The sequence below is a fragment of the Haemaphysalis longicornis genome, unplaced genomic scaffold (genome assembly GCF_048455015.1).
Source record: "Haemaphysalis longicornis isolate Haplotype H1 unplaced genomic scaffold, Haemaphysalis longicornis Haplotype H1 scaffold_14, whole genome shotgun sequence".
NCBI lineage: Eukaryota > Metazoa > Arthropoda > Arachnida > Ixodida > Ixodidae > Haemaphysalis > Haemaphysalis longicornis.
In genome coordinates this window covers 33,024,237-33,050,194 of record NW_027526245.1, presented here as the reverse complement: position 1 = coordinate 33,050,194, position 25,958 = coordinate 33,024,237, and the positions used below count along the sequence as shown (strand labels likewise).

At 46.0% G+C, this 25,958-nt stretch overlaps 1 protein-coding gene across 1 annotated transcript in view; it reads right to left on the bottom strand.

The window, feature by feature from the left end:
- LOC144165034 (uncharacterized) overlaps window positions 1-25,958 on the bottom strand; it is a 111,574-nt gene that overhangs the window by 62,842 nt on the left and 22,774 nt on the right. The window contains exons 5-8 of the mRNA XM_077695194.1: window positions 23,361-23,491; window positions 21,639-21,745; window positions 8,955-9,112; window positions 809-907 (exon numbers count right to left, since the gene is read on the bottom strand). Of these exons, the coding sequence (XP_077551320.1) occupies window positions 809-907; window positions 8,955-9,112; window positions 21,639-21,745; window positions 23,361-23,491 (495 nt within the window). The remainder of the gene's footprint in view (window positions 1-808; window positions 908-8,954; window positions 9,113-21,638; window positions 21,746-23,360; window positions 23,492-25,958) is intronic.

Here is a 25,958-nt window from a genome sequence, read left to right as displayed (position 1 = left end):
TCTGAATATCAACACATCAAACAGCTGTATCAGAGCAGGTAGGTCTGTTTTATAATACGATTGATGGCATACGCCTATAGCGTTATCGTAATATTACTTTCTTTGGAGTTTTTACGTTACTACCGTCGATTGCGCTGCTGTTCCCAGCCGTGCGTCGGCAGCTGAATAGCCAGGGTGTCGTGAAGGGACCCAGACACAAATGGTCCACTGTTGTGTTCTTGCTTTGCCTTAATCGGTCAGTGTGGTACACACCTGACGTCGTAAACAATCGATAACGTATTCTTGCTTTATTATTTCTGCTGGACTGATTCAAGTATGCAGGTACAAATTACGTGTAACATCATTAAGCAAATCTGTTGGGCAAGTTGGGGCATTATGATTCAAAAAATAGAGCGCGACCTGGACAATGACAGTAAAGAAGAACGACGGGACAAGCGCTCACTTGCAACTTGTCCCGTCGCTTGTCCCGTCGTCCTTCTTTACTGTTGTTGTCCAAGTCCTGCTCTATTTTTTACGTGTAACAAAGAGCACAAAAATGATTTTACACAAAACACCTTGTACCCCTGTTTTGAAATGGGCAGTTACGCTTTACTGTTTCTTTAAATAATGCCTCGGTGGGGCACTTAATTTCGGCCCAAAATATGTGCGCTCTGCGGAGCCGCGGCCTGGTGTCACAAAAAGTAGCAGGAGCAAGCTGAGAAACGAAAGTGCTCGTGTACTTCACAAAAAACTGAATGAGGCAAGCTTTCGCTTCAAATACGTACAGTACTCGAAAGCTTGAGCTATGTCGAAAAATTGTTCGCCTTACCTCACGTGTCATCTGTACGGGGTATATTTCCAGGGGCTGGAAGAGGCTGTAGTTGGTGCACTTGGTGTCGTAGGGAAGGGGCAGTTTTTTTACTCCGCGCTGTCACAGAGGGAAATGGGCAGCAGATTAAAACTTCATTCGTACAGCAAATACAGGTATCTATAGAGGACAGACAAAACAGGCAGTTACAAATGACCGACAAAGTGACAGCTCCCTTGCCCATTTCAGATACAGGTCTGATGGTCATATAAAAATAGCACAAAAATTCAAGATGTCCAAAATAAGCTTTCAAAAAATATATAACAGATTTGTACACGGTAAATTTCTTTTGAAACCTTCAACAAAAAGCTCCTTTCTGCTGTTGCCAATCTAATGGGATGTGTGTTTGAATACTTGGGCATTTGGCAGGGTATATTTCGTGCGCCGTAATTAGTGGGCACTATCTCTTCATTGAAAGAAGTGTGTCGTAACCGGTATTTATGCGCCGCCGGAAGAAATACCTGAATGAAAAGCCCTAGATCAGCAATAATTTGATTGTAGATGCCTAAATTAATCTTGTTTATTACATGGTTAACAGTTAATATTTTGTGCTTCTTAAGGAGGGGAGCAGTGTGACGCCTAAATGGAAGGTTTTCAATCCTTGGCAAAACCGTTTTAAATACACGCAATCTTTCGACGTCTGTTGTTCCCCAAACAAGAAGGCCGTAACGGAGATAGGCATGTGCTATTGAGTAGCTGAGTTGCTTTTTAACCAGGAATAATAATAAATGTCCTAATATATACATTGGTCCCATTGATGAACAGATTTTCATCCGAGTTTTATAGAGATGTCCCCACAAGTATAACTCCTTGCAATATAACGCACAAAAAGTATTGCCTTATGGCACGTTTTATTACTTTTCCGCAGAAGGAAATGAAAAAAAAGCGTGCTTTGTAAGCTTACTTTTCGGTAGAGAAACTATAGCCTACATTTTTTAATATTTCACTCAGATAGGTCTATTTTAATCTACGAAGACAAATTTTCGAGCCATGTAGTAGTCTGCCTCTTAAGTACTCCCATGTTGGTTTCATTAGAAAAGTGCGTTTGTGTCATCCGCATATATAATACTCTCCAGGAAGAAGTGTAAATTAGAAATGTCAGTTATGAAAAGTAAAAATTACAGCGGACCTGAAATGTAACCTTGCGAAACACTGCATTGTATTACGCATTCCTTAAATTTTGTGCCGGTAATAACTGCTGCGCACTGATTGCGTTGGATAAAAAGTTTTCGTTGGTCGGAAAGAAATTTTCCTAGTTTTATATGCAAGCACCTTTTGCAATAACACCGCAGGTTTAATAGAGACGAACGCTTTTTTACGCATTAAAATGTTCCTATTGTTTATAATTTATCCTAAAAGTTGTAAATTATTTTGTCCTTGATATTTAGGAGTGCTAAATCAGCAGACTTTACTTGTGGAATCCCTGCTGTGGCTCAGCTATTTTAAATTTTGCGTACAGAAATGTGAGATCTGCGCGTTCATAACTTTTTTTCAATTACTTTTGATGAAACTGGTGCAGCAGAGATGGATCTAATTATTAGGTCATTTATATCGCCTACTTTGTGCATTACTGGTACTTCGGCAACTTTTAATTGCAAGAAATAGATCAATACTTATGAAACTGGTTAGAGAATTAAATAGGCAGCGCAGTTTATAGGTCATGCTTTTATAACGTCATGAAATCTTGCCGAGTTCTCGTTTAATTTACGTAGAACATTACCGATTTCATCGCACGTCAACCGAATTGCCCATCTCTGCAACCGCATCTCTAGGAATACGACAGCACAGCTTATCCAAGCGTTTTTACTTAGTCGCGCCACGTACGCCACCCCATAGGCCACCCCTGAAACCCAAAGGACCGGAGAAACCCGACATCTTGATAAGAAAGGCATCCCAAATGGCACTTTGCCTCCCCATTCAAATCTCTACTTGTAACTTCCTCAAAGTCGGAGTTTGTAACCCCCTGGGGAATCCCATTGAAGCCAATCCAACAGCCAATTCAAACGGCTTCTCTCAACATGCTCCAGACTTAGCCCCAGCAGCTTCAAAAGCAATCATCTGCATTCCGTCCTCAATGGTTTTACAGGTCACCATGTTTTGTATTCGAGCTCGGGTTTGTATTGTGTCATTTTGAATAGCCGATTCTGTTACTTTTATGTTCGGCTATGTGCACGGATTTCCGCAGTCTGCCAGGCGCTGCCCTTCAACCCTACGGTGGCTTTGGCAGGCCTGTAACTTTGTACAGTTTTCTGTTCTGTGTAATAAAAGGATTATTAATATTATGATTATTATTAATTCGTCCCCACATCACCGTATCTGCAATTTCAAAAATTATCCATCGAGATTTCAATTAAAGCTGAAGACTCTCCTGGGTTAAACATCAGAGATCAAAATTCTGGCCCCCGACGCCAAGCTCATGCTCTGGCGGTTGTTGTCAATTGGGAAGGCGCACTCCACACCTATTTCATTACTTTAGCCACGCCGAGCGCCACGGCTGGAGAAATTCTCATAGCCCAGGCCGCTAACGATGGCTGGGAACACACTGTCATTCGCGGCAAGCCTGCCGAAACGATTTACGTAGAAGCACCTCACTTCTCGCCTTATGGGTAGGCGCGTCGCTCAACCCCCCACATCCTCGACCTCAATCACTTGACTCCTGGCCACCCGTCCCTCGAGGGGAATGAGGCCGCTCGCGCCACTGCCCGTGAGCATCCACACCCGGCATTGACCTGGGAGTCAGCACACACATCCCAAGGCCCGTTTACATTGACCCGACGAGGGCGCGTTGAGTCGAAATAAACAGGTTTTTTGGACTCGACACCCCCATGTATAAGCGGACGGGGTGGGTCAGAGAGCCGCCGCGGCGAGTCCAGTCAACTCGGAGGCAGGGGGTGGGTTAGCTCGCTCGTCGGGCTGAGTCAGCGGGCCGCAGGGAGCAGAATACCGTATTTGCGCGGTTCTAACGCGCCCCCAATCGTAGCGCGCGGATAACTTCGCGCAGGAAAATTCTAAAAAAAAAATGTGACACTGACGGTACTGCGCAGATGGAAAGACATGACACCACGTACCTGGAAGAGGGAGATTTTATTTGGCATGCAGCTCTAGAAGCCGAAAATGAATTGCGCTTCACAAGGTTGCTTATCCAGCTGCTGCTGGAAATAAAGTTATAGCGGGGAACACTGAAGTTGCTTGCGATTTCAAGTTGCTTGCGATTTCAAGTGCCTTGATCTTCATAATTCTAAGCGTTAGGGGCTAAGCAGAAGCACAAAAAAATGTGCAACAGCTGACCAGGGTAAGCGGCATGCCATTGAGGAATCAGTGCGCCGAAATTCACTCACGTGGTGTTGAGGGATTGTTTTTATTGGATTGAGTTGGATTTTGCGGGTACTTCGTGTACGTTGCGCATGGGAATGCTGCTGGCCACTTTAAAGCCTATTTCGGTTTTGAGCCCGATTGTAACGCGCACACAAATATTAAGCTACCTTTTATCAAGAGAGGGCGCGCGTTAGAATCGTGAAAATACGGTAGCCCCTTTCCGTGAACCCCGCCGCTCCCCTCACCTCGACTCTTTGGACGGGGTTCATATAAACTCGGACGCGTCGAGGTAAGCTGAACCCGCCACTCAACTCACCCCGTCCCCGTCGCGTCCATGTACACGGGGCTCCAGTCTCTCCTACCCCCCGGCGTTCACGTTCAATAGCGCTGCCATCGCACCCTCGGGAATTATCGTAACCTCCGCATTCTCTTTCATCCACCCAACTTCGACTAACCAAAGAAGAGGCATTCATCTGATGTCGTTTACACACGAATACATGCTACAAAGCCCTGCACTCCGTGTGTCCTACCCTCTATGCCGTAAACTGTCACTTTCGCCCCTCTGCTACATACCACTCGCCACATGGTGTCAGCCTCACACATCCCGTATCTTATCTGCGTCTCCAACCCTTGTCTATTCGCCGCGAGCTCGACATGTAGGTGGCGACAGCGTCGCGCTGCTAGTGTGGATGCTCCGCTGAGCGGCCCGTAAGAATGCACACTGCGGGCGCGCTTCGTGCTTTTTTCTCGCCGTATGTGCGCACGAAAGGTGCAAACAAGAGTGGTATGCTGTAGTTCGATTCCTCAACGTTCAATGTATAGCATGGAAGCGGCAGTCAGTTTTCTTTACTACGCCAAAAAAAGCGACGGCTCATCGGGAATCTCAGAATGGCCGTAATTGTGACAATGAACTTGTACGCTGTGGCTCGTAGCAAGCTCGATCTTTCCAGACTATGGCTTTGAGCCTTCAATAAAAGCATAAACAGAAACAAATCAGGTAGCCTCGATCTCTGAAAGTCAGTTTACAACGGCAATCTCAATAGCTTTCACTGGTAGCATGACGCATTCTTGCATTTGTGGGATGCCCTGAAATGGTAACACCACTTAACTGACCCGAAATTCTTTCTAAGAGCTTACAATATTTTTTGTGTGTTCAAAAGGCAACATAAAATTACTGAATTTTGATCAGCGCAGAGATATAAATGTAACCGCTCTAACGGGTCTTTTAAATGAAATTTTAGCGACTCTGAAGGAAGGTTTGATGAATAACGGTTTCAGATGACTTATTTACGGCTTTCGTCGCAAGTGAACTTGCGAATTGAATTGTCAACGCACGCAGTACAATCAACATCTCATGTTTAGCTAGGTTTTCGCAAAGTGACAAGCAGGTTTACAGTGTGCAAACCAAGCTTCTGGGACCTCACAGTGAGCACAAATTTTCTGTTACGGCTGCTGTGTTGACCATTTGCGTTCCTTTTAAAATCTAACAGGTGCCTGCAACAGCGAGATGTGTTTGCATTCTTGCGTATAAGGTCGCTTACGAACCCTAAAGATGGCAATAAATGAAGTTGCGCTGTTGCAGATGTAGTAAAACATTTCCTTTTTATTTCTCGTTGCGAATCAGCGCAACGGATTCCCGGTAACTGCTTTGTTTTGTAAACTGAATATCGCCTTTGTCTTGGCATTTAATTCTTGAGGATTGGTTAAAAAATGAAATTCTGTGCATTTCTTTTTTTTTTTCGGGAAGAGGGGGGGGGGGGGGGGGGGTCCTGCCAACGTTGCAAGAGCAGAGAGAAGAGAACGCATGTAACGCGAAAAGCCAAACTATGGTTATCAGTATTACTTACAATCGAAACTACACTAGGCGTTCTGTTCTGTAGCGGTGAAAAAGCAGCACTTTAACACGTATTTTGAAAATTAATTAACCCCCCTTTGGTCCGAGATTGTCCAGGAATTGTGGCTCGCCTTGTTCAAAAATGTAGTGAAAGCAAGCATTGTGGGAAAAAATTAAAAAAAAAAACAGCGAGTCATGGCACACACCCCTCACACATGTGGGCAACAACGTGCATTATATTACGCGTTTTCTCCTCTTTCTTTAAACTTAGGTCCACCTTAAGAGGTTAAGACGTGACCATATTAAGCATTTGGTTATGCCGAGTGAGACACGTTTCTGGACAACGTGATTCATGCCGGATTTGAAAATTATATATATGAAAATGACACACGAAATGCCATATGACAGACGCAAACTCACAACTGCTTAATTTTACCGAAAAATCCCCCATAAATACTCTTGCGCATCCATAGAAACGTATTTTAAATAATACGTAAAATTACCAACTCGATGCAGTTGAATGAATGTTTATTCCTCCTCCTCAGTGTAAACAACGACTGTCCAAAAATGGTATTTATTTTAGAAATATACGGGAAGGACACGATCACACAGGCGCTTGCTGGTGTAAAATACGTGTCCAGCAATGTATGGGCGATAGCGCACGGGTCGTGTGCAGTGTAAATGTTTTTGTTTGTTTCTTCTTTCTATAAGGACACAGCGCAGTTTTACAAGGGTGTGGAATTTGCACGCGTATGCACAGGTCTTGTCGCTTCTTACCCGTTTCGCGTACTAAACTTTTATCCTTAAATAATCACTACGCCACCTTCAAAAAGCACCCTTCGACGTTCCCGAAACGGCAGACGACTGCACTCAACAATAGGAAAAGTGCAATGTGTGGAAGCAATGTTCACACTCAAGCGGTGGCCACGGCGAAGATGTTTCGTGGAATTAAACCAGCGCATTAACCCTCAACGGCCGCTGATTATTGCGTTTCTAGAGGAAATGCGGAAGCAGAGGTAACTATGTCATCGCTTACTGCCAAACAAGCACACATATTGGTTGTTTTGTCGTGTGCAGCACGCGTCTTGCGCCGCACGCAACGTGAAAAAGCAGACGACGCGAGAGCGCCATCCACACTAGGAGCGGTTCGTCCCGCCGCCGCCAGGGGCCGACTCTGTTCGCGCTCGGGGCGAATACCGGTAGGATGGCATTATGACCAACTACTACTCCGCTAACCGGGGCTATTCATATGGGCACTCGCGCTGGAGCTGATGCAAAGGCCCCAGGTTGCCTGGATTATAAGGGCAACCTATCCCGTCTAGTTACGGCTCATACACCACCGTTTTATACGTCAAACGTTTGCTTTCCCTCTTTCTCCCTCTCTCTCTCTCTCAAGTCCGTAGTAAGGAAACAAAAAAATAAAAAAAAGCTTGAAATCTTGTGCAAGACTTGAATGTCGAAGCTTTTGCAAGTGAGCATTGACTGACACATAATGAAGTTTCAGTATCGTTGTTTATTTGCGCAGTTGCGGTGCTAGTAACCGTAGTCATGCGCACCGTAGAGGTCGTTGTCTTCTTCGCGCCGAGCGGTAAATGCAAAGTCATCCTCAGCCCTACACACTTCCACCAGCTCTTCGTCATCGACTCAAGGCAGTAATGGGGGCATCTGCAAGTCGTATCGGGAATGATTCTCACAACCGTAGTCAAGTAACGGCTTCTAGGGAATGCGGCGGCTACGGTGACCTCTCCCAAGCAGGGTGCCTTTTTATCTTTAGCATTAGCGCTGGAGTTTGTTGCGCTCTAGCACTTGAAGACGACGCTGGGGCTTTTTTTTTTTTTTTGCTAAAGTGACTGGGCGAACCGGGGACTCGGCGTTTGCCGCGAGGCACGCGCTCACGAGCGCTCGGCATTTTAAAGCGAAGCTTTAGTGTTGTCACTCATGGCGTCTGTAACGCGGAAACGGGTGAAGCGAAAGAAAGAACGCTTCCCGTGGCGGGAGCCCAACCTGGGTCCCTCGCGTTATGAAAGCGGCGTCGACCCGATTGCTCCATTTCTTTTTGTTCTTTGTTACATAGGAGAATGCGCTCAAACCTGACAGTACGAGGACTACATAGTCAAGCGAATAAAAGAATACACGGAAGTTAGGAAAAGCACAAACACATCGAAATTTGGGCAAACACACACAAGTGTTCAGAAGAGGGAACCAGTCAGGTGGTTGGCCAAGCAAATTATACACACATGGTTGAAGCGGTTTGGATTGGACATGTTTGCATGTACGCGCAAAATTGGACAAAAAATCCTGCACCCCTCCCGTGTAAAGGCGATGGTGATCCGTCACGACAAAGCTTCGCGTTCTACCATCGTCGTGGTTAGACGGAGTAGTGGCTGATTTTTCTTGGTATTTTTTCCCTCCAATGGCGAACTTAAGGGCATTAACAACGGCTCCGCTGTTAAACAAAAGAATTGTTAATGTCAGAAGCAGTTGTTGCGCTTGGATCCGTGCAGCCCGTAGATAGTGAATCTAAGGCAGCAGGCCGCTAAAAGTGTTCGTGTAACTTATCCGAAAATGAATGTCTGGCATGCGGTATATCGTCAATAATGTGTTCAGATACAAAGCTAGCTTCGTACATCAAATGATTCACCAGTGTTTGTTTACTTTTCTGGGATCACGGGAATTTGCAGAGAAGTTTGCTAAATTTATTCCTGAAGTTCTTTTCATTGACCTGAATAGAGAAAAATCCAATAGCTCACCGACGTGGTTTATTCTTTTCAAAAGTTCGCACTCGATCCACGGTTTCCGGCGCTTCCCATTCCTGCAAGCACGGCGTCAACGAGCTTCCCACTGCTTTTCCGAGCAGAGTAAAGGTAGAAATATGGTCGCTTTGAAGCCCGCAACGCGCCTGTCAAAGTACCACCGGCTAGCGCGTCTGTTGAGTGGGAGCTTGTGTAACAAACCGACCTGCTGGAAGGTGACGGTGTAGTACCCGCTGGGTTGCAGATTGAGAGCGTGCTTCTGGCCCGCACTGCTCGTGTCGACGTGGTGCAGCCCCAGGTTCAGCTCGTACGGATCCATCTCCACCACCGACTCCTGGATCCAGGTCACTAGCAGGTTGAGCTCTGGAAATTAAACTTGGGTTTTAGTCGCTGAAGCGAGATAAGTTATGCTGAGGTGTAGTACGGAATAGTATTATCCCGCGAAGACTACGGAGAGGCCAGTAGAACAAGGCACTGCGGCACCGGCATCCAAAGAAGAGGAAAATGCCTGCAGCGGCAACCTGCGTGACCTTTATCTCGAAAGCGACTTGTAGAAATATCACTGCCCGCAGCATGCAACCCAACTTGAAACAGTGAAAAGAACTTTTGTGCGATTGCTACAAGGAAACTTTAGAACTCCGTCACTTTCTCGACTCGTGGCAGAACCTCGCTGACGCGGCTTCAACCACTTCAACTTTGTTTCAGCATGACCGTCATCCCCACCCGTGGTGCAAGGACTCCTCCCTGGTTATTCTACTCATCCAGCTGTTGCGACCTCGAGTGCAACAGTGGCCCTCGACAACGTGTCTGTGTAACGAGAATTAGGCGCAAGACTAGCAGCGGGCAAAGAGCGCCAAAACAAAATTCTTTATTAAAATTAGCGGGATGAATGAAGAAACCTAATTAAAAAATGAAGTAAAAGCGAGATGGACAAGCGACATGGAGTAAAATAAAATTAACATGGCTAGGGTGTAGGGCCAGGCTTGGAATTTGGAGGACAGAAAACGAGCTGCAAAAATTTGATCTCTGACAGATAGTTGAAAACGCGTTTGAGCGAAAACATAGCTTCGGCCGATAAAAATATTGACGGGGGGAGTGGAATTTCATGTCTGTGGATTTCTGGCAAGCGCTCTTGTGTCGTGCTGTGTTGAGTATCCTACCAGTAATTAGTATGTGAACTACGGGTAGCCCCCCCCCCCCCCCCCCCCCGACACCTGCTACAAAGGTGTCTTAACGACCCAGTGAGCCGGTATGAGTACGTCACATACCTGTGGCCTATCCGTTGCCTACTTAAGGCCACTTCCGTGTGTCTGTTTAAAATGTCTAGTTTGTTGTCTGTTTGTATATCCTATGTTTCCTGCTACGATTTACACAGAGCCCTTCGTACCAAAAGTATCCGGCCAGGGTAGGGGACATAGGTATACATCCACGGTGCTGTGGAGAACGGCCACAGCGGCGTTCTGGTCAGCGATTTTATTCCCCAGAATTCATTCCGCTGTGTCCCGGAACCCAGCAAACAATTATTCTTAATTTTAATTGTTAGCACACGTTAAAACTTTAATTATGTGTCTTAGTACAATGTTTTTTGTTGTTTTGAGAGAGTGTAAAGCTCTAACTTCGTTTAGAAAGTCTGTAAAGATTAGGCAGCGTTGTGTTTTAGTTTGTATAATGTGTTGTACTCCAATTGAAGTGACATTCGCTTCTGCTGTGAAAATACTACAAATACCACAGTTTCTATTTAATGTTCTTATGCTGGAAAAATGGGGGCCATGAGCACTACCCGACACGGCAGAAGAAGATTTGGATGCATCAGTATAAAAGGCAGTGTACGGCTATTTGTCTCCTAATTGCAAGAAGTGTCGTGTTATTATTTCCCTACACATGTTTCTCTTGTCAATAGATTTAAAACAATTGTCAGAAGAAAATGTGGACATGTCCCAAGCTGGGACTAGCTTGGGACTATGTCATCAATCAAGGTCTTCATGAGGTCATCAAACAAAATCCCGAGTTCTTCCCCATGGGCTCTTACTCAGAGAAAGAAAGGAGCGGGTATTGATGGCCGTGCGGCGTACAAAAAAAAACACATGAGGTGTCGTTTATGATAAAACTACATAGGTGATTTTTATGAAGCTTGTCTTGATGGCATGCAGCATTGAAGTGTAAGACCACTGTTGTTAAAGGCTCCACTTATCACATGTCAATGAGGCTCGTCCTGGTAGCCCGAGATGCAAGACGGAGCCCAGAGTGCAGCACACGGTCCAACATTCTCACTGCAATTTTACAGGCGGACCCATATACGACACTGACATGGTCTGACCGTGAACCTATAAGACTGGTAAAAACCGGGAACATCCCAAGTTTGCATGCTGCGTAAACAGAGGACCTTCACAGGACTTGCGAAAGGACCTTCAGTATACTCATTGTTTTTACGCATTTCTGTTTCAGGTGTTTTATATGTTGAATGCATGTCAGCTAGTACCATGCCTAAACATTTCTGTTCCTTTTAGAGGGATTTAAACACCTTTAAGTTGAATTTCAGGAACAGGGTGAATCCCACGCCTCCTTGAAAACACAACACAAGTACACTTTTCCGGATCAAGCTTAAATCCATTCCCGTCTCCCAGTCAGCAAGTTTGTTGACACCGAGCTGGACTTGCCTCTCGCAAACTGACAGAACAGGATTTGAAAGAGATTTGAACGTCGTGTTCATATAGAAAGTAAGATATGGTTGGTGGCAATCCTTTCCCCAGTGAGTTCGCAACTCAGTGCGCAACTCAAATCACCCTCTTGAGGAACACCGTTGTCCTGAACGTGAACTCTAGAAAGTGTGTTGCCCGCTCTCACACGAAAGGTTCTTTTTGACATGTAGCTTGCAAGGGTACTCAATATATTGCCGGACAACCCAAAAGACTTAAGGTCCTAAAAATTCCATAGCCTTATGCGGTATCATAAGCTTTTAAACATCGAAAAATACCGTAACAAAATACTGTTCATGAATGAATGCATTTTGATGTAGCATTACAAGGCAGCGAGTTGATCAATTGTACATAGCAGCGCCCTGAAGCCGGCCTGGAAGCGCTCGAGAAGACCATTGTACTCTAGAAAGTAAACGTCTCCTGTTAATCATCTCCTTCAGGAGCTTGCATAGGCAGCTTGAGAGTGCGATGGGTCGATAACTTACAAAAGAGGATCGGCCCTTCCCCTCCTTCAAGAATGCAATCACTATAACCGCCCTCAAACACCTGGGAATGTGCGCCAAAAGCGATATTTGGTTGTATAAGTGGAGGAGTGTTTACAAGTGTGTCTGGGTGTAAGAGTTATATCATAGATAAGGGAGGCATAGCGCAAAGACGAGGACAGTGGCAGACGAGACAAGCGCCTGCCTCGTCTGCCACCGTCCTCATCCTTTTTGCGCTAAGCCTCCCTTTAGGTATGTACTAACTAGCCCCACAACACGTCTTATTGTATGTGATTTTTTCTGGCCGAAACTGGTTCACACATGCTCACAGCAGTCGTCGGCTCATGAATCGGGAACTTCGAGTTATACGAAGTGGTTGACCGGTTGTTAACACGTGTGGGGATTCTCCCCTGTGAGCGCTCGCGTTGTTCGGTTCAAACGGCCGCGCGCCACCTCTACTGCCATCTGTGAACACACAGCGGAAAGACTGTGCGATGGAGGGGGGCGTGGCACGTTTTGGGCACGCTAGATAAGGGCAGCGGTGCTTGTTACGAGGGGGAGTCGCCGGCCGGTAGTGCCGCGAGCCGGAAGAGACAAGCGACCGCCGCCAGCCACTTTCCAAGGAGCCCGCACGTCAGCAAGTGGTCAGCCGTCCGTCCCGTCGTGCGTAAGCCTCCGGACCTTGAAGTGCTTTGGTGATGTGCGTTGTTCATTGTAGCTTCTGTGCCATTTATAATTCGTTTCCACTGCTGCAGTAAAGCCTAATGGCTATGTCGAGGTGTGAGCGTGTTGTGTGCTATGCTGTGGTATGTAGACTTTTTCTTGTTAAATAGGCATGCTCCTGAAAATGTTAAGAACCTTTCAATAAGGCGACCCCGCGCATCTGTACGAGAAGAGTCCCAAGGTTAGTTGGGAGCATTGTGAGTGTAGTTCAGGTAACTCATCTATCAGAGTTTCAAAATCATAACTTGAAATCCTATTATGAGGAGGGATGTATAGGAGGATATTGTTATTGGCGTAATAAATATTATTGTTGGAATAGCAATATCTTCAATGACAGTGGTCAGAGTGTTGGGATGACATGGTAACGTTTCTTCTTCTTCGCTTCTTCGCTGCTATAACGACCTTTGCTCCATCATTAATTGTTCCTATAAATGGGAGCTTCCTTCATTTTTTGCGCTGCATTTCTTGCCTATAGCAGTTTCAATAAACTTAGCTGTGAGGACGACGGATATCGGTTTCACTAATTTGGTCTTGTCGTCGGATCCAATGAGGAAGAACCAGGGGGGAGTTGTCATGTATTTTGAACAAAAGTACAAAATGAAGGAAAGTTTCCTTCTGCGCGGCCCCTTTTGGGGGACCGATCAATGGCTTTGGAGGATTTAGAAAAAAACTATGGCATATGAAATAATCAGGGTACGGGGGTTCTTCCGTTATTATCTTTACCTTGATGACAAAGGAGGTCCCGGAGCTCCATGCCTGGCAGACAGACAGGGAGCCCATCGGTCGGAGCTTGACCATTGTTCCGACGGCCATCGTTTGAGAGAGAGAGAGAGAGAGAGAGAGAGAGAGGAAAGCTTTTATCAAATATATGCACGCAGGCCTGCTAACTCCTCACATTCCAGAGCCCTTTGTTCTTCCGTGGCGCTTGTTGCGGTCAGCCATCCTTTGTGGGATGTGTTTGTAGTATTGTGTATAGTTGTGCAGTTCAGGATCAGGATCAAGGTTTCTCTGTGGACTGTATTTTTCTTGATTTAGAAAAGGCGTTTGACGTCGTTCCTCACTCACTCCTAGAAAAATTGGCGTGGTATAACATAAACCCTGAAATTGTTCGTTGGATATAAGAGCATAGAACTGCCGGATAGACCTTTTTGTCGTACATGGTGAGCAGTCTGAAGATGTCGATGTAAGTTCGGGAGTACCGCAGGGTTCTGTTTCGGGCCCACTATTATTTTTTATTTTCATTAATGATATTTGTAACGGTATTTCTTCTACAATACGATTGTTTGCAGACTACTGTGTATTATATAGAATTAGTAATCACTTCGATGACTGCACCGCGCTTCAACATGATCTGAATAGGCTATTTGATAGGTGCAAAACTTGGGAAATGCAGATAAACCTACAGAAATCTCTGTACATGTGCTTCACGAGAAAGAAAACGTCTCATGTTTATTCCTATACCATTAATGGCACATGTCTTAACCAAACGTTCGAACATAAATATCTTGGTGTGTATCTTACCTCGGACCTATCTTTGCGCAATCATGTAAATTATGTGTGTGCGAAAGCTTGTCGTGTTTTCGGCTTCCTACGTCGCAACGCGAAACGTTTTCCAGTGAAGACTAAAGAGTTGCTGTACAAGACCAATGATCGCCCCATACTCGAGTTTGCTTGTACGGTGTGGAATCCACGTTTCAAATCTGATATCGGGAAACTAGAAAGAGTTCAGAACTTGGATACTCACTTTGTTCTTAAAGATTACTCAAGGAATTTCAGTGTATCTACAGTTAGGCGTAGCCTAGCTTGGGATTCGCTTCAGCATCATGAGGGTACTCAGACTAAACGGTTTCACAATTATTTCATAACAAAACAGGGATAGACAAAACTTGTTATTTAATGAGTCCAGACTATGTTTCACTAAGGACAGATCATTCCTGTAAAATAAAATAAATAAGTTGTAGAACCGAATTGTTTAAGCATTCTTTTTTCCCCCAAACTATTAGTGAATGGAATAAGTTACCCAGAAATGGTGTGACAATTATGTCTAATGATGTATTAACGTGTTCTTTGTAGTGTATCTTCGTTGCACATGCCGGGTTTTGGCTTGTCATTGTGCTTTAAGTGATATTTCTGTCCTGCCTGTATTTTGTATGATTTTCTACTTTCTCTCCCCCCCCCCCCTGTAATGCCTTGAAGAGGCGCTGTGGGTACTATGATAAAGAAATAAATCTTGTTCAGTCTAGCTGAACTGTCAAAGGTGTCTGTTTGAGCTTGTCTTATTGGGTCTCATCAGGGTTGCTTGGTGTCTTGTGAGTGTGTCGGAGAGTTGAGGTAGTTCTCCCCTTCCTGTGGAGTAGTCCTTCAATTTAGGTGCAGTCCGGACCGTGAGCGCTTTATTTCGTTCGAGGTTGGCAGGAGCCCGAGCTGCGGCTTCTCGGGACAGCTGATTAGCTTTTTCGTTACCTGTCATTCCTCTATGCCCAGGTATCCAGTACGCTGTTACAGCTCCCTTGATGCTGTTGTTGATGGCCGTAGCTATTGGTCCTGGCAGTTCCCTGCATAGCAGTTGGTGACAGGTGCTTTTTGAGTCCGTGTATATGTACGTGCGCTTCGTGGGGCTGGATGTGTGGGCAATGGCAGTGGCGATGGCTGTGAGTTCATCCCAGATGGGTTCCATAGGGGGATGCACTGCTGGTACTCCAATTTTCCTTCGAGGTCAGCATACGCTGTACTTGCTGCTGTGTCTGTTACTGCTGCATCTGTGTATATGTGGTTGTTGAATTGGTCCGCACTTGCTCGTTTATCCAGGTATTTGGCTCGGATGCTCCTTCTGACCGTGTTGCGTTGACAATGCATGTGTCTTCGTATGGGTGCAACTTTAAGCAGGTTGGCCGTGCCTGGGTTCAGAAGTTCTAGTCGTATAATAGGGTGCTGGGGTGTGTACCCTATACACTGAAGTATCTTTTTTTTATTGCGCCATTTTCCCCCAGGACATCAAAGGAATTGAAAGAAAAAAAACGAAAGTGGTGGAGAGCAAGCGGCTTGTTGCCCTACAACTGTTGCTTGAAGTCTGAGGTACTGGTTGTACCTGTAGACAGCTACGATCTCCTCCAGCGTATTGTGCGTTCCCGTCTCAAGAAATCGCTTGGTGCTGGCGTTGATTAGAATGCTTAGCGCTATCTCCGCCGCCTTCCCAATCAGAGGGTTGATTCTTTCTTCCTGAGTTTTGGTGAAGTTGGTGTAGGCTGCATGGTACCTTATTCGTGAAATAAGGAGTGCATCCCGTAGTCGTAGGAGGTCTGCTTCTACCCTCCACCTCTCAACATATCGCCAGGGTTGGTTATAGCTTATGCGTGGGGGCTCGGGGTCCGTGGTGTCGCCAATACCGTCCCATCGCGTCAAATACACAAGGTGCCCCTTTTGGGGCTGTGTAATGAGAAGACGACGAAGAAGACGGCGGAAAATGCTACCTATTGACATGTCGACGTTTTTCACGTCTCAGACGTCAGTTCCTGGAGGTTGCGCACTGCCGTCTGGGGATATCCCTATCATTGCCGGCTCTACTATCATTCGAGGCTTCCGAAACGGGCTTCTGCCGTTGAGATCTATGCTCTGCCCTTCTGCGCTTAATTGAAAATTCTAATAGATTCACTTTATGATTGTGATTGGTCACTGTCGCCCTGATTTCTAGTTTTTTTTCTGTCGTTTATTGAACCAAAGCTCTTTCCAACCGGTCTAAATTATCTTCTCTAAGCGCCTCGTAATTAAATCTGAATTCCATTTATTTTCACCATCTTCTATTGATTGGCCGATCCCCTGATTGGCCGATCCCCTGATCTGAAGGCGCCGCAACAAAATGCTGCTGCGGTACCAGCCTCTGACGAAGGCAAAAATTAACCTGTGTGCAGTGCGTGTATTTACGAGCCGGTTATCAGAAATCCCGCGGCGGGCTCTTTCTGATGACTTGCTCGTAAATACATCACTTCATCGTCAACCGTGGCTCGTCTCACTTGCCCTGCCGCTACTAGCAATATGGACACGTTGAACATCAACGTGTGCCGATATCTCGCACTCATGGACATTTGTTTTTGGTCTTTTGCCTCCACCACGCACAATAGCCTCCGGGGTCTTGAATAGACCCACAACGTTGTGCCGAGACACTCAGCCACCGTGGCAGGTAAGCTCTATGGAGCCACCTGCCTTATGACTGACTTATGTCTGATGTGCGGGGCTACTATTCGCTGAGCGCGTTTTGTCGCAGCACCGTGTGGATTGCTACTTTAACGTTTTCGGCGGAGTACCCTACAGCACCAACCGTCGGTCGCCATGTATCTGCAGAAATTTTCATAATTGGCGGAGATAAGCCAGCCTACCATTAGAGTAGTCTAGACATTAAAGGCGTGAAAAAAATAGCAGGCCTAAAATAAGTAAATAAATCTCGCGCTGTCGACACATGGCTTTCTAAAATGAGGATCCACTTCTAACTTTGAAGCTCAAAAAGCGCTCTCTCTCCCTTTCTTTCTCCCTCAACAAATAGAAAAATAACTATTTTAACACTGCCTTCACAAATTCAAAACCCAAAAAACTATTCCCAAAAAACAAACCAAAACCCGAAAAAGAATCGTGGTGAATAGTGGTGCAACGTATTGCATCTGCACAAAGATGCATAATTGGCGAAGTTAACACATTCAGTCGTGATAATTGTGCAAGTGAAGATAATTGGTCAAAGGAAGAAAACTTCAAATTGAGGACAAGCGCCATTAACAGTACTCAGATTGACTGCCCATTGTTTTCATTTGTAGGCCGTTTTCGGGTGGCATTGGACGTCATTTGCCTGCAAGCCGAGAAGGGCAAAGGGATTGGTGGGACTGGCTGGGGAACGAGGAGGGGAAATCTCTATTCCAAGAACATAAAGAAGCCCAACTGAAAGCCCAGACTGAGAGGCTGATGCAGACCCCGACGGGTAGGACGCTCCTGCAACAGCTGGGTTACACCGAACAGATCAGAGAAATGTCCAAGATAACAGACATTCCTGATGACATCCGCTGGACGTTCCACGTGGCCCTCATGGACCCCAATGGACCCAACATGGACCCCAACCTCCATCAAGGTAGACGCCGAGCACGAGCGGATTACAATCGCCGCACGCTCTCCTCCAAGAACAGTACAGTGTACGTGGACGCAGCCACACAAGATCCAAGGAAAGGACGAAGGGTGGCTGGAGTCATAGACTCAGACCTCCATATGATCACCTGTGGCTCGCTACGACATTGTAGCGTGACAGACGCCGAGGAGCCAGCTGTCGCTCTGGCTGCGGCGGAAGGCATCCGGACGGGCCGGTCATTTGCAATAGTTTCCGACTCGCGAGAGGCCTGTCGGCACTTTTTGAAGGGACGAATAAGCCACTGCGCACTCCGTGAACTCCTCCAGGCTCTAGGTGGCGTACCTCAACACTCTGATCATCAACCTAGATTCACCACAGGATCCTGTGGGCCCGGCGCGATCGGGAATAAAGGGAAACACAGATGCGGACAGGGTAGCTCGAGGCTGTACTACCAACCGAGCTCCCGATGATTCCGACCTCGAAGAACCCACGCCAGTCTTTTCGGAATACTCGGCCACATTGGCATACTACAGGGGTGTCAGGAAAAGGTACCCTCCGCCACACGAATCCCTGAGCAGGGCAGAGAAGCCACCGACTGGAGACAGCTGCAGACAGGCACTTTCCCAAACTTAAACGTGCTGAATAAAATTTATCCAACTCGATATGAAGACGCATGCCCATTGTGCCATCAAGAAAAACCTACCCCGTACCACACCACATGGGAATGCCAAATCACAACGGCTGTCCCAAAAATCAGATACCCTAATGCCGAGCAATGGGAGACACGGCTGGCCAGCGCCTGTTGTGAAGACCATGTCTGTCTGATTCAGCGGGCACGCAAAGCAGCAGAGGCCGTTGGAGCCCTGGACCAGGGTTACCAGCAGGGATTGTAGTTGGGCAAGTTGGTACATAACTTTAACAAAACAGCGCGAAGCACGGGACAAAGGGAAGATGAAGACAAAACAAGCGCTGACTATCAACTGTTTATTTGAAAGCAAAGAACGAAATATATAGGCGAAATGTTATCAAAGAGTAGCCGCGCGCATGATCAGTGAATGAATTAGACTATTTGCTAACAGAGGGAAAGTCACAATCAATGGAAGAAGCTATCTTGACAGGTATGATTTTTCTTTTTCCAGGAGAGCTACTGAAGGGGTGCTTACACACGAGGTTCCTCTTTTGTGTATCGCAAACGCTTCGCAAATTTCGCGCGTGCGCTGACCCTTGTATCTTCGTAAGATACTACATTTGTCGAACTGTGGTGTACATTCACTACATTCACTAATTCATTCACTGATCATGCGCGCGGCTACTCTTTGATAACATTTCGCCTATATATTTCGTTCTTTGCTTTCAAATAAACAGTTGATAGTCAGCGCTTGTTTTGTCTTCATCTTCCCTTTGTCCCGTGCTTCGCGCTGTTTTGTTAAAGCAGGGTTACCACCCCTGCTGACCCCGTTGTGAACTATCGCACGGGGCACGAGCTCTCGGTGGAGTGCCGCCCAACCACTAAAAAAATATAAATAAACGTTTTTCTTCCTCCTCCTCCTCTTAGTTCATACTGAGGAGGCTGGGGGCATGGGTGGCTTTTATAAAGATACTGAACAAAATAATTCAAACAATAAAACTAGTCGTGTACTCAAGTGCAGAGCTAACCCGATTGTTCCATGCTGTAATCATTCGCTCGCGTTTCCCAGCAAAAATATACGTCACCAAATGCGCGTATGATACCACTAAATTCTACTTGCAGATTTGAGGGTACTCTTTTTTACAGCGTATATTTGTAGAATGTGTAAACACTTTCGCAGGATTTAATCACCTTTGGAAACAGCATATCCACAAGATAGCTGTAACCGAATTATAACTATTGATAAGGGATATCTTAAACCTTCTGCATTCCAAAAACTACTCATCTAGTTGCTTCTAGAAGAAATTTGATGGAATTGTTATTTGCAACATTTAATAACTTCTTATTTGAATGTCCTTCAGGATCTTGTCCTTTGAAGCCCGACGTTCCGTTTATAGTACATCACTTAGATCTCTCCCGCCTGGTTGAACCCATCGTTCATAACGCCAGCACTGTTCTATCTCATTTTCTACCTGAGGTACTTAAAGCGCTGGAACGGCCTTCTGAGACGCAAGTATTCGTTGATCGCACCCACTTTTTCCGGATCAGCTGCGATAGCTTACCTTTGTAACTACGCATGATTTCATATTTTTCCTTAGTGAACTTTTTATTGTCCATGTTTACTACCCCCTCTCCCATTTTACATTACGCAGTTGAAATATCACTATACAGCTTTTTGAATATTCTCCGAAAATTTACGCAAACACTAATTTTTGCTCTTTTGTTTCGTTATTTCAATCATTTTTCTTTTATATTGTTTGTAAAAAAATTTCCGACTTACCTTTTTTCTCGGTCCTTAGTCTTCTGTTTTTTTATCTACGCGACGCATGCTAAATACGAGTTTATTGAACAAGCTTTATTTGTCGTGTCCGTGAAATAAGCCTGCGCCATGTCAAAGCAGTTTATTCTCTGAATCCCGCGAATGCATAGTTCTGCAGAAGCCGCTAGCTATCAGGTGTACATGATGATCGTTCCTGTCTGTAATTGCTTTTATGCTCGTGCGCTGAATGCTCTTTCAGTGCATATTCCGTACTCATACAATGAGAAGAGCTCATAACAAGATATCATAATCACACGCATCACGCGTACAGTGCGCAACACCCTTGTCTATAACACCGAGTTCAACTTCAACTAGTTACTTTGCAAAACTGCGGGCTCAAACTTGTCACAAAAAACGTTGAGGTCAAAATATATGGTTAATACTTCAGAATGACACAATAGTTCTCTTGAAATGTTTTTCGGCCGAGGCAAGATAAGGCTATAAGTATGAAACCTGTGTTATAGACAAGTGTGTTGCCCTCTGTACGTAATTGCACCTGTTTTTGCGCATTATTCGTTGCTTACTCTGGACACCCCACAAAATTTTGTACCCGATTTGCCATTTGAGTGGCACTATTTTTACCCGGCGAACGAAGCTTGGTTTTCGTACTCAGCAGGCTTAGTGAAGCAGGGTTTCACTCACAGCACCGTAAAACAGCCGCAGGGGGCTGAGATCTAACCCGCATCCTTGTGGTCAGCAGCCAAACGGCTAAGCCACTTTGCGACTCCTGTGTGTCACACTTTTGGTATTTACACTTTCGAGATGTGCAAACTTCTTAAGGAAAGTATGAAATTTAAAAAAAGTACGCACATTTTGGGTGTAGGACCTTGCCGCTAAGCAGTGAAGCAATTTGTCAGTCTTTGTTGGCCATGCACAGTTCCAGCACGGGCATGGCAAAACCATGTCGCCGGCATGCTGCCAAGAGTGTGACATTTCGTCTTCTGAGCCCCGCACTCTTCTCGCGCTACCAGCGGCAACATATCATTGCAAAACTGGCGCTCGTACCATTGCTTATGCTCCGCACCCGATTGGAGCATTGGTGGTGGTGTGATTGTTCTGATGGGAAAACCGTGTGAGAGGATACCAAATTGATAAAGGGAAAAGCCCCGTATGGCATTTACAGCGCATTATCTGCAAGGGGTGGCGAACCATTTTGTCATGAACCGATAACCGTTATTTAATTTTTGGTTCAGTTCCAATTCTGGTTCACCGTACCAAAAAATAACGACCGGGGTTCGGGTTCAGTTCCGGAAGAAATACCGATTTGGTTCCGGTTTTTGGTTCGGTGTGGTTCCGGTTCGACACCCGGCTCTTTTGTTTCCTGCCCTTCTTGAGACCTTAAAGCAAACCGCCTGCTGTCGTAGTATTGTGGCATTGAAAGCGCCTCCCAGTGCATTATACCACTCCTTTGGGGCCCGCACTAAGCTGAACACTCACCAAAGTATAGCGGGTTCTGATGCACGTATTCCATGCTCTTGTGCTTGCGCCAGCTCAGTGTGTAGCACATGAATTTGGGCAGCTGTGAGTACGACTGCTCGATCGACCTGTAACATAGGGCACCATTGCCGTACGCAGGGAAACCTGGTTAGTAAAACACATCGATGAATATGAGCACGAACATGCCCTCATATGCTGTGGATATAAAACACAAGGCCGATTTGTTTGTATGCTTGTTGTTTGCAAATCTTGCCCAAAAGAAATGAATGTTGTGCATCTTGGTCAAAAAAAAAACTCTGTTTTTTTTAATTTTAAGAAACTCTGTTTTTTTTAATTTTTATGGAACGCATAAAAAGCTAAAAAAATACCCGGTAACATTGCGTTAACCCTTAACTAGAGCGTAACTTTCTAGCCGGAAGTACAGTAGACTCTCAATAAACGGAACTTCAAGGGATCGAAAAAATTAGTTCAGTTTAACAGGAGTTCCGTTTACTGAATTAGATATGTGAAAGTGCAAATTTATGTGCTTACGCACTCTTAATACCATATCATGGAACTCTGAGCACTAGAAGGTGAATGTAGCTGATAGTGTTCCGTTTACTGAAATAGATGTGTGAAAGTGCAAATTTATGTGCGTACGCACTCTTAATACCATATGAAACTTTGAGCACTAGAAGGTGAATGTAGCTGATAGTTTTTCAGAAAGCAGGAAAACTACAAGAGGCTAGGCACAGCATCCACAAAGTTGATTTGGCAACAATGAGTCGCTGTGCCCTGCTAAACGGAACTCCTGTTAAACGGAACTAATTTTTTCGATCCCTTGAAGTTCCGTTTATCGAGAGTCTACTGTACTTCCGGCTAGAAAGTTACGCTTTTAATACGCACTCTTAATACCATATCATGAAACTTTGAGCACTATAAGGTGAATGTAGCTGATAGTTTTTCAGAAAGCAAGAAAACTACAAGAGGCTAGGCACAGCATCCACAAAGTTGATTTGGCAACAATGAGTCGCTGTGCCCTACAAAATGCATCAATTGTTTTTGTTTGAGTCCTTGCAACTGCATCTTTACGGAGGATAGAGGCCTCAACTTCGGGAGTGCTTACGAGCCACCGAATTTAGAAGACGGCAATGCGGTAATGAAGCGCTAATAGCACCACAATGGCACAAACGAGGCGGCAGGAGCTGAGCCCTGTAACCTTGGCGTCTTGAATCGAGACCGAACGACTGGAACAAGAAGATGTTGCATTCGTTGCGCTAACACTGCTGACCCTTACGAGACGAGGCTAACGAGGTCAACGAGGCGAAAAAAAACATGGAGGAAGAAAGAAAAACAAAAACGAAACAGCCGGAACCGTAAAAAGCTCATTATCATGCCAATGGGTTTCACGAGAAGTTTCATTGCGGGTTCCGTTTACACGGTGACGCAGAAATTTCAGTTCCGATTACCGAGAGTACCAACCAACTTAAAGGATACTGTTCCGTTTAAGCGGCAATGCCGTTTAAGCGATTTCCGTTTATCGAGATTCTACTGTATTTTCAATAAATTTGTATAGCACGGTGAGCAAAACACACAGAGAAGGCATATTTAAGTTGCAGGGTCCCAATGAAATTATGTTATTTTGCTTTGCATTGAAAGCTAATCGTTGTGCGTCCATGAGCTTCTCTTAAAGCTCCTCAAAATGTTTATGCTCGCTACATTCAAAGGTTGCACGGCTCCCACCTGTTTTCCAGGTAAAAGTCGATGAAGTAGTTCGGAGAATTGACGACGCCAGCTTGCGTCATGGAGTTCCCATCAGTCGCAATTTCTGTCAAGTATCCATCTTCTTGAAGGATAGTTCGTAGCTCTGGAATCTGAACAGAACATGACAAAATACATGAGAAATGTTTTGCTCGAAATTGTGGTCCGCATTCAGCGTACATACAAGGCAGTTCCGTACACATGACCGCTTGACGAAAGCTTAGGCGAGCCTTGCGGTATGATCTTTCAAGCCGATCGAACAAACTCCATCCTAATAAATAGGCTGAAACATACCTCGGACCAATTCACACATATGATCAGGCGTGTGACCACCAAAACACAGGGAATGCGCGAGGAGGTCACCCTCCGCCTCGTCCAAGCATTCATAATCTCAAGAATTACATACGCCATACCACGCTCTTCTCTCCAAGTCAGAAATCGAACGGTTCGATGTCATCATTCGGAAGGCCTACAAACAGGCACTCGGACTTCCCGTCAGCACGGCCACCGACAAGCTATTGAAGCTGGGCCTGCACAATACAGCCGACGAGCTTATAGAAGCCCGTCTTTCGAGCCAAATATTGAGGCTGGGAGTTACAAGCACAGGGAGGAATCTTCTCTCTCGTTTGGGGCTCACATCCCCTCTTCAGCGTCAGACATCTCAAATGAGAATTCTCGACCACAATATCAGGAAACAGCTGTACGTCTCACCGCTCCCTAGAAACATGCACCCTGTGCATCACACTGGGCGCAGGGAAGCAAGAGCAAAGGCCATCCACACATACTAGGGGAGGGAACCAACCACAGTATACACGGACGCGTCTTCCTCTCCCGGCATAAGAGCAATGACAGCCGTGGTTGTCCAGAACAATAACCACGTCAACACCCTAACCCTACCCGGATACGACCCCTTGCAAGCGGAAGAAGCGGCCATCGCTCTCGCCATAACGCAAACTACCGCCAGCGTAATCATCACAGATTCGCAGCAAGCGTGCCGCAACTTCTCGTGCGGATGAATTCACCGGACAACACACCAAATCATCTGCCAGCGTCCACCAGACAGATCTATCATGATCACATGGGCACCCGCCCACTCTGCAGTCCCGGGCAACGAAACCGCCCACCTGTTGGCCCGAGAGTTATCCCGCCGGGCCCCGGGAAGTGAGCAGGAGAGGCCAACCCCGCTGATCACGTATCACGAAATAACACAGCACTACAGGTTGGGACGTATCACCTACCCAGAACCGCATAAACACTAAACGAAAGAAGAAGAACGGCAGCTCCCCGCACTCCAGACGAATACTTTCACTCATCCCACTAAATGCCATATCTTGCACCCCACCATATATTCCCCGCTATGCCGCTTCATCGGAGCCCCCGGGACGCTCTTTCATATGGTAGGGGGCTGCGCGCGCGCCCCACTACATTCGCAAAATCCCTCCATTTCTTCTCGCGAGCTTTGGGAGAGAGCTCTGACCAGCTCCGACCTCAATGACCAGCGCCTGCTGGTGTTGAGGGCTGTTGAGGCGGGGAAAGCTCAAGGGGTCTTGGACTGAGGACTCCTCCCCATTGCTTTTCGCAATAAACAAGTTTACTCTCTCTCTCTCTCTCTCTTGTGGACTGGCACAGCGCCACATGTAGTGATTGAAAAAATAGAGCGGGACTTCGACAACGACAGTAAACCGGCACAAGCGCTCACTTGCAACTAACATTTATTGAAGCATCATCTCATATTTATACATGTATCATTAGGAGCACGCGCCTTAGGATGCACTAAATGGAAAGCATCAAACAGATGGACATGATCAAAATGACGTTTTCAAAAACTCAAACTCGCTGGCACGCGAAAGCACAGATGCATCGCTGACGCACCTGTCCCCTTTCTGCTTAATACAAAACGCTTCCAAGAGCTTCCTCGCCACTGTATTATCACTCCTGCCGAGCATTCGAATCTGCTCAAAGCAAGGTCTGCATTTTTCCAAAAGACTGACAGGCCTGCAATCTTCGCAATGCGCGTGTAAATGCGCGCGCGTATTATTGCTAAGAGAAGAACTATGCTCGCGTGCCCGATCATTCACACATCTGCCCGTCTGACCGATGTAGGCCTCCCCGCATGAAAGCGGTGTCTCGTAAGCCACCCCGAAGACCATAGTTCTTGCAAGCATTTCGTGAGGGGGTGAAAGCCTTGGGAGGCGCTACAAGCAACATGAACGGGATGTTCTCGCACATTAGAGGTAGGGAAGCTCTAGTTGTCTTCATATTTAGCGTAAAGTCCCGAAACTGCTCAAGTCGGTGTAGATCGGTGGGCGGTTAATGCGAGGCGCAGGATGCGCACTACGTCTTCGGTGAGCGCGGTAGGTGAGAAGTAAACATCAGAAAGCCACTCTCCAATTTTTCGGCAGATGCTTGCCAAATTTATCAAACGTACCAAGGGGAATTGCTGACAGACCCACATGCAAGTAGGTAGCCACTACTGCCGTTCTGTTACGGTGTCTGCGAGGCGCACAACTGCTGCTTCAGCGGTGCGCACCTCTGGATTCTGGCATTGGCGGCTCATTTAGCTGCAGTGGCAGACGCAGC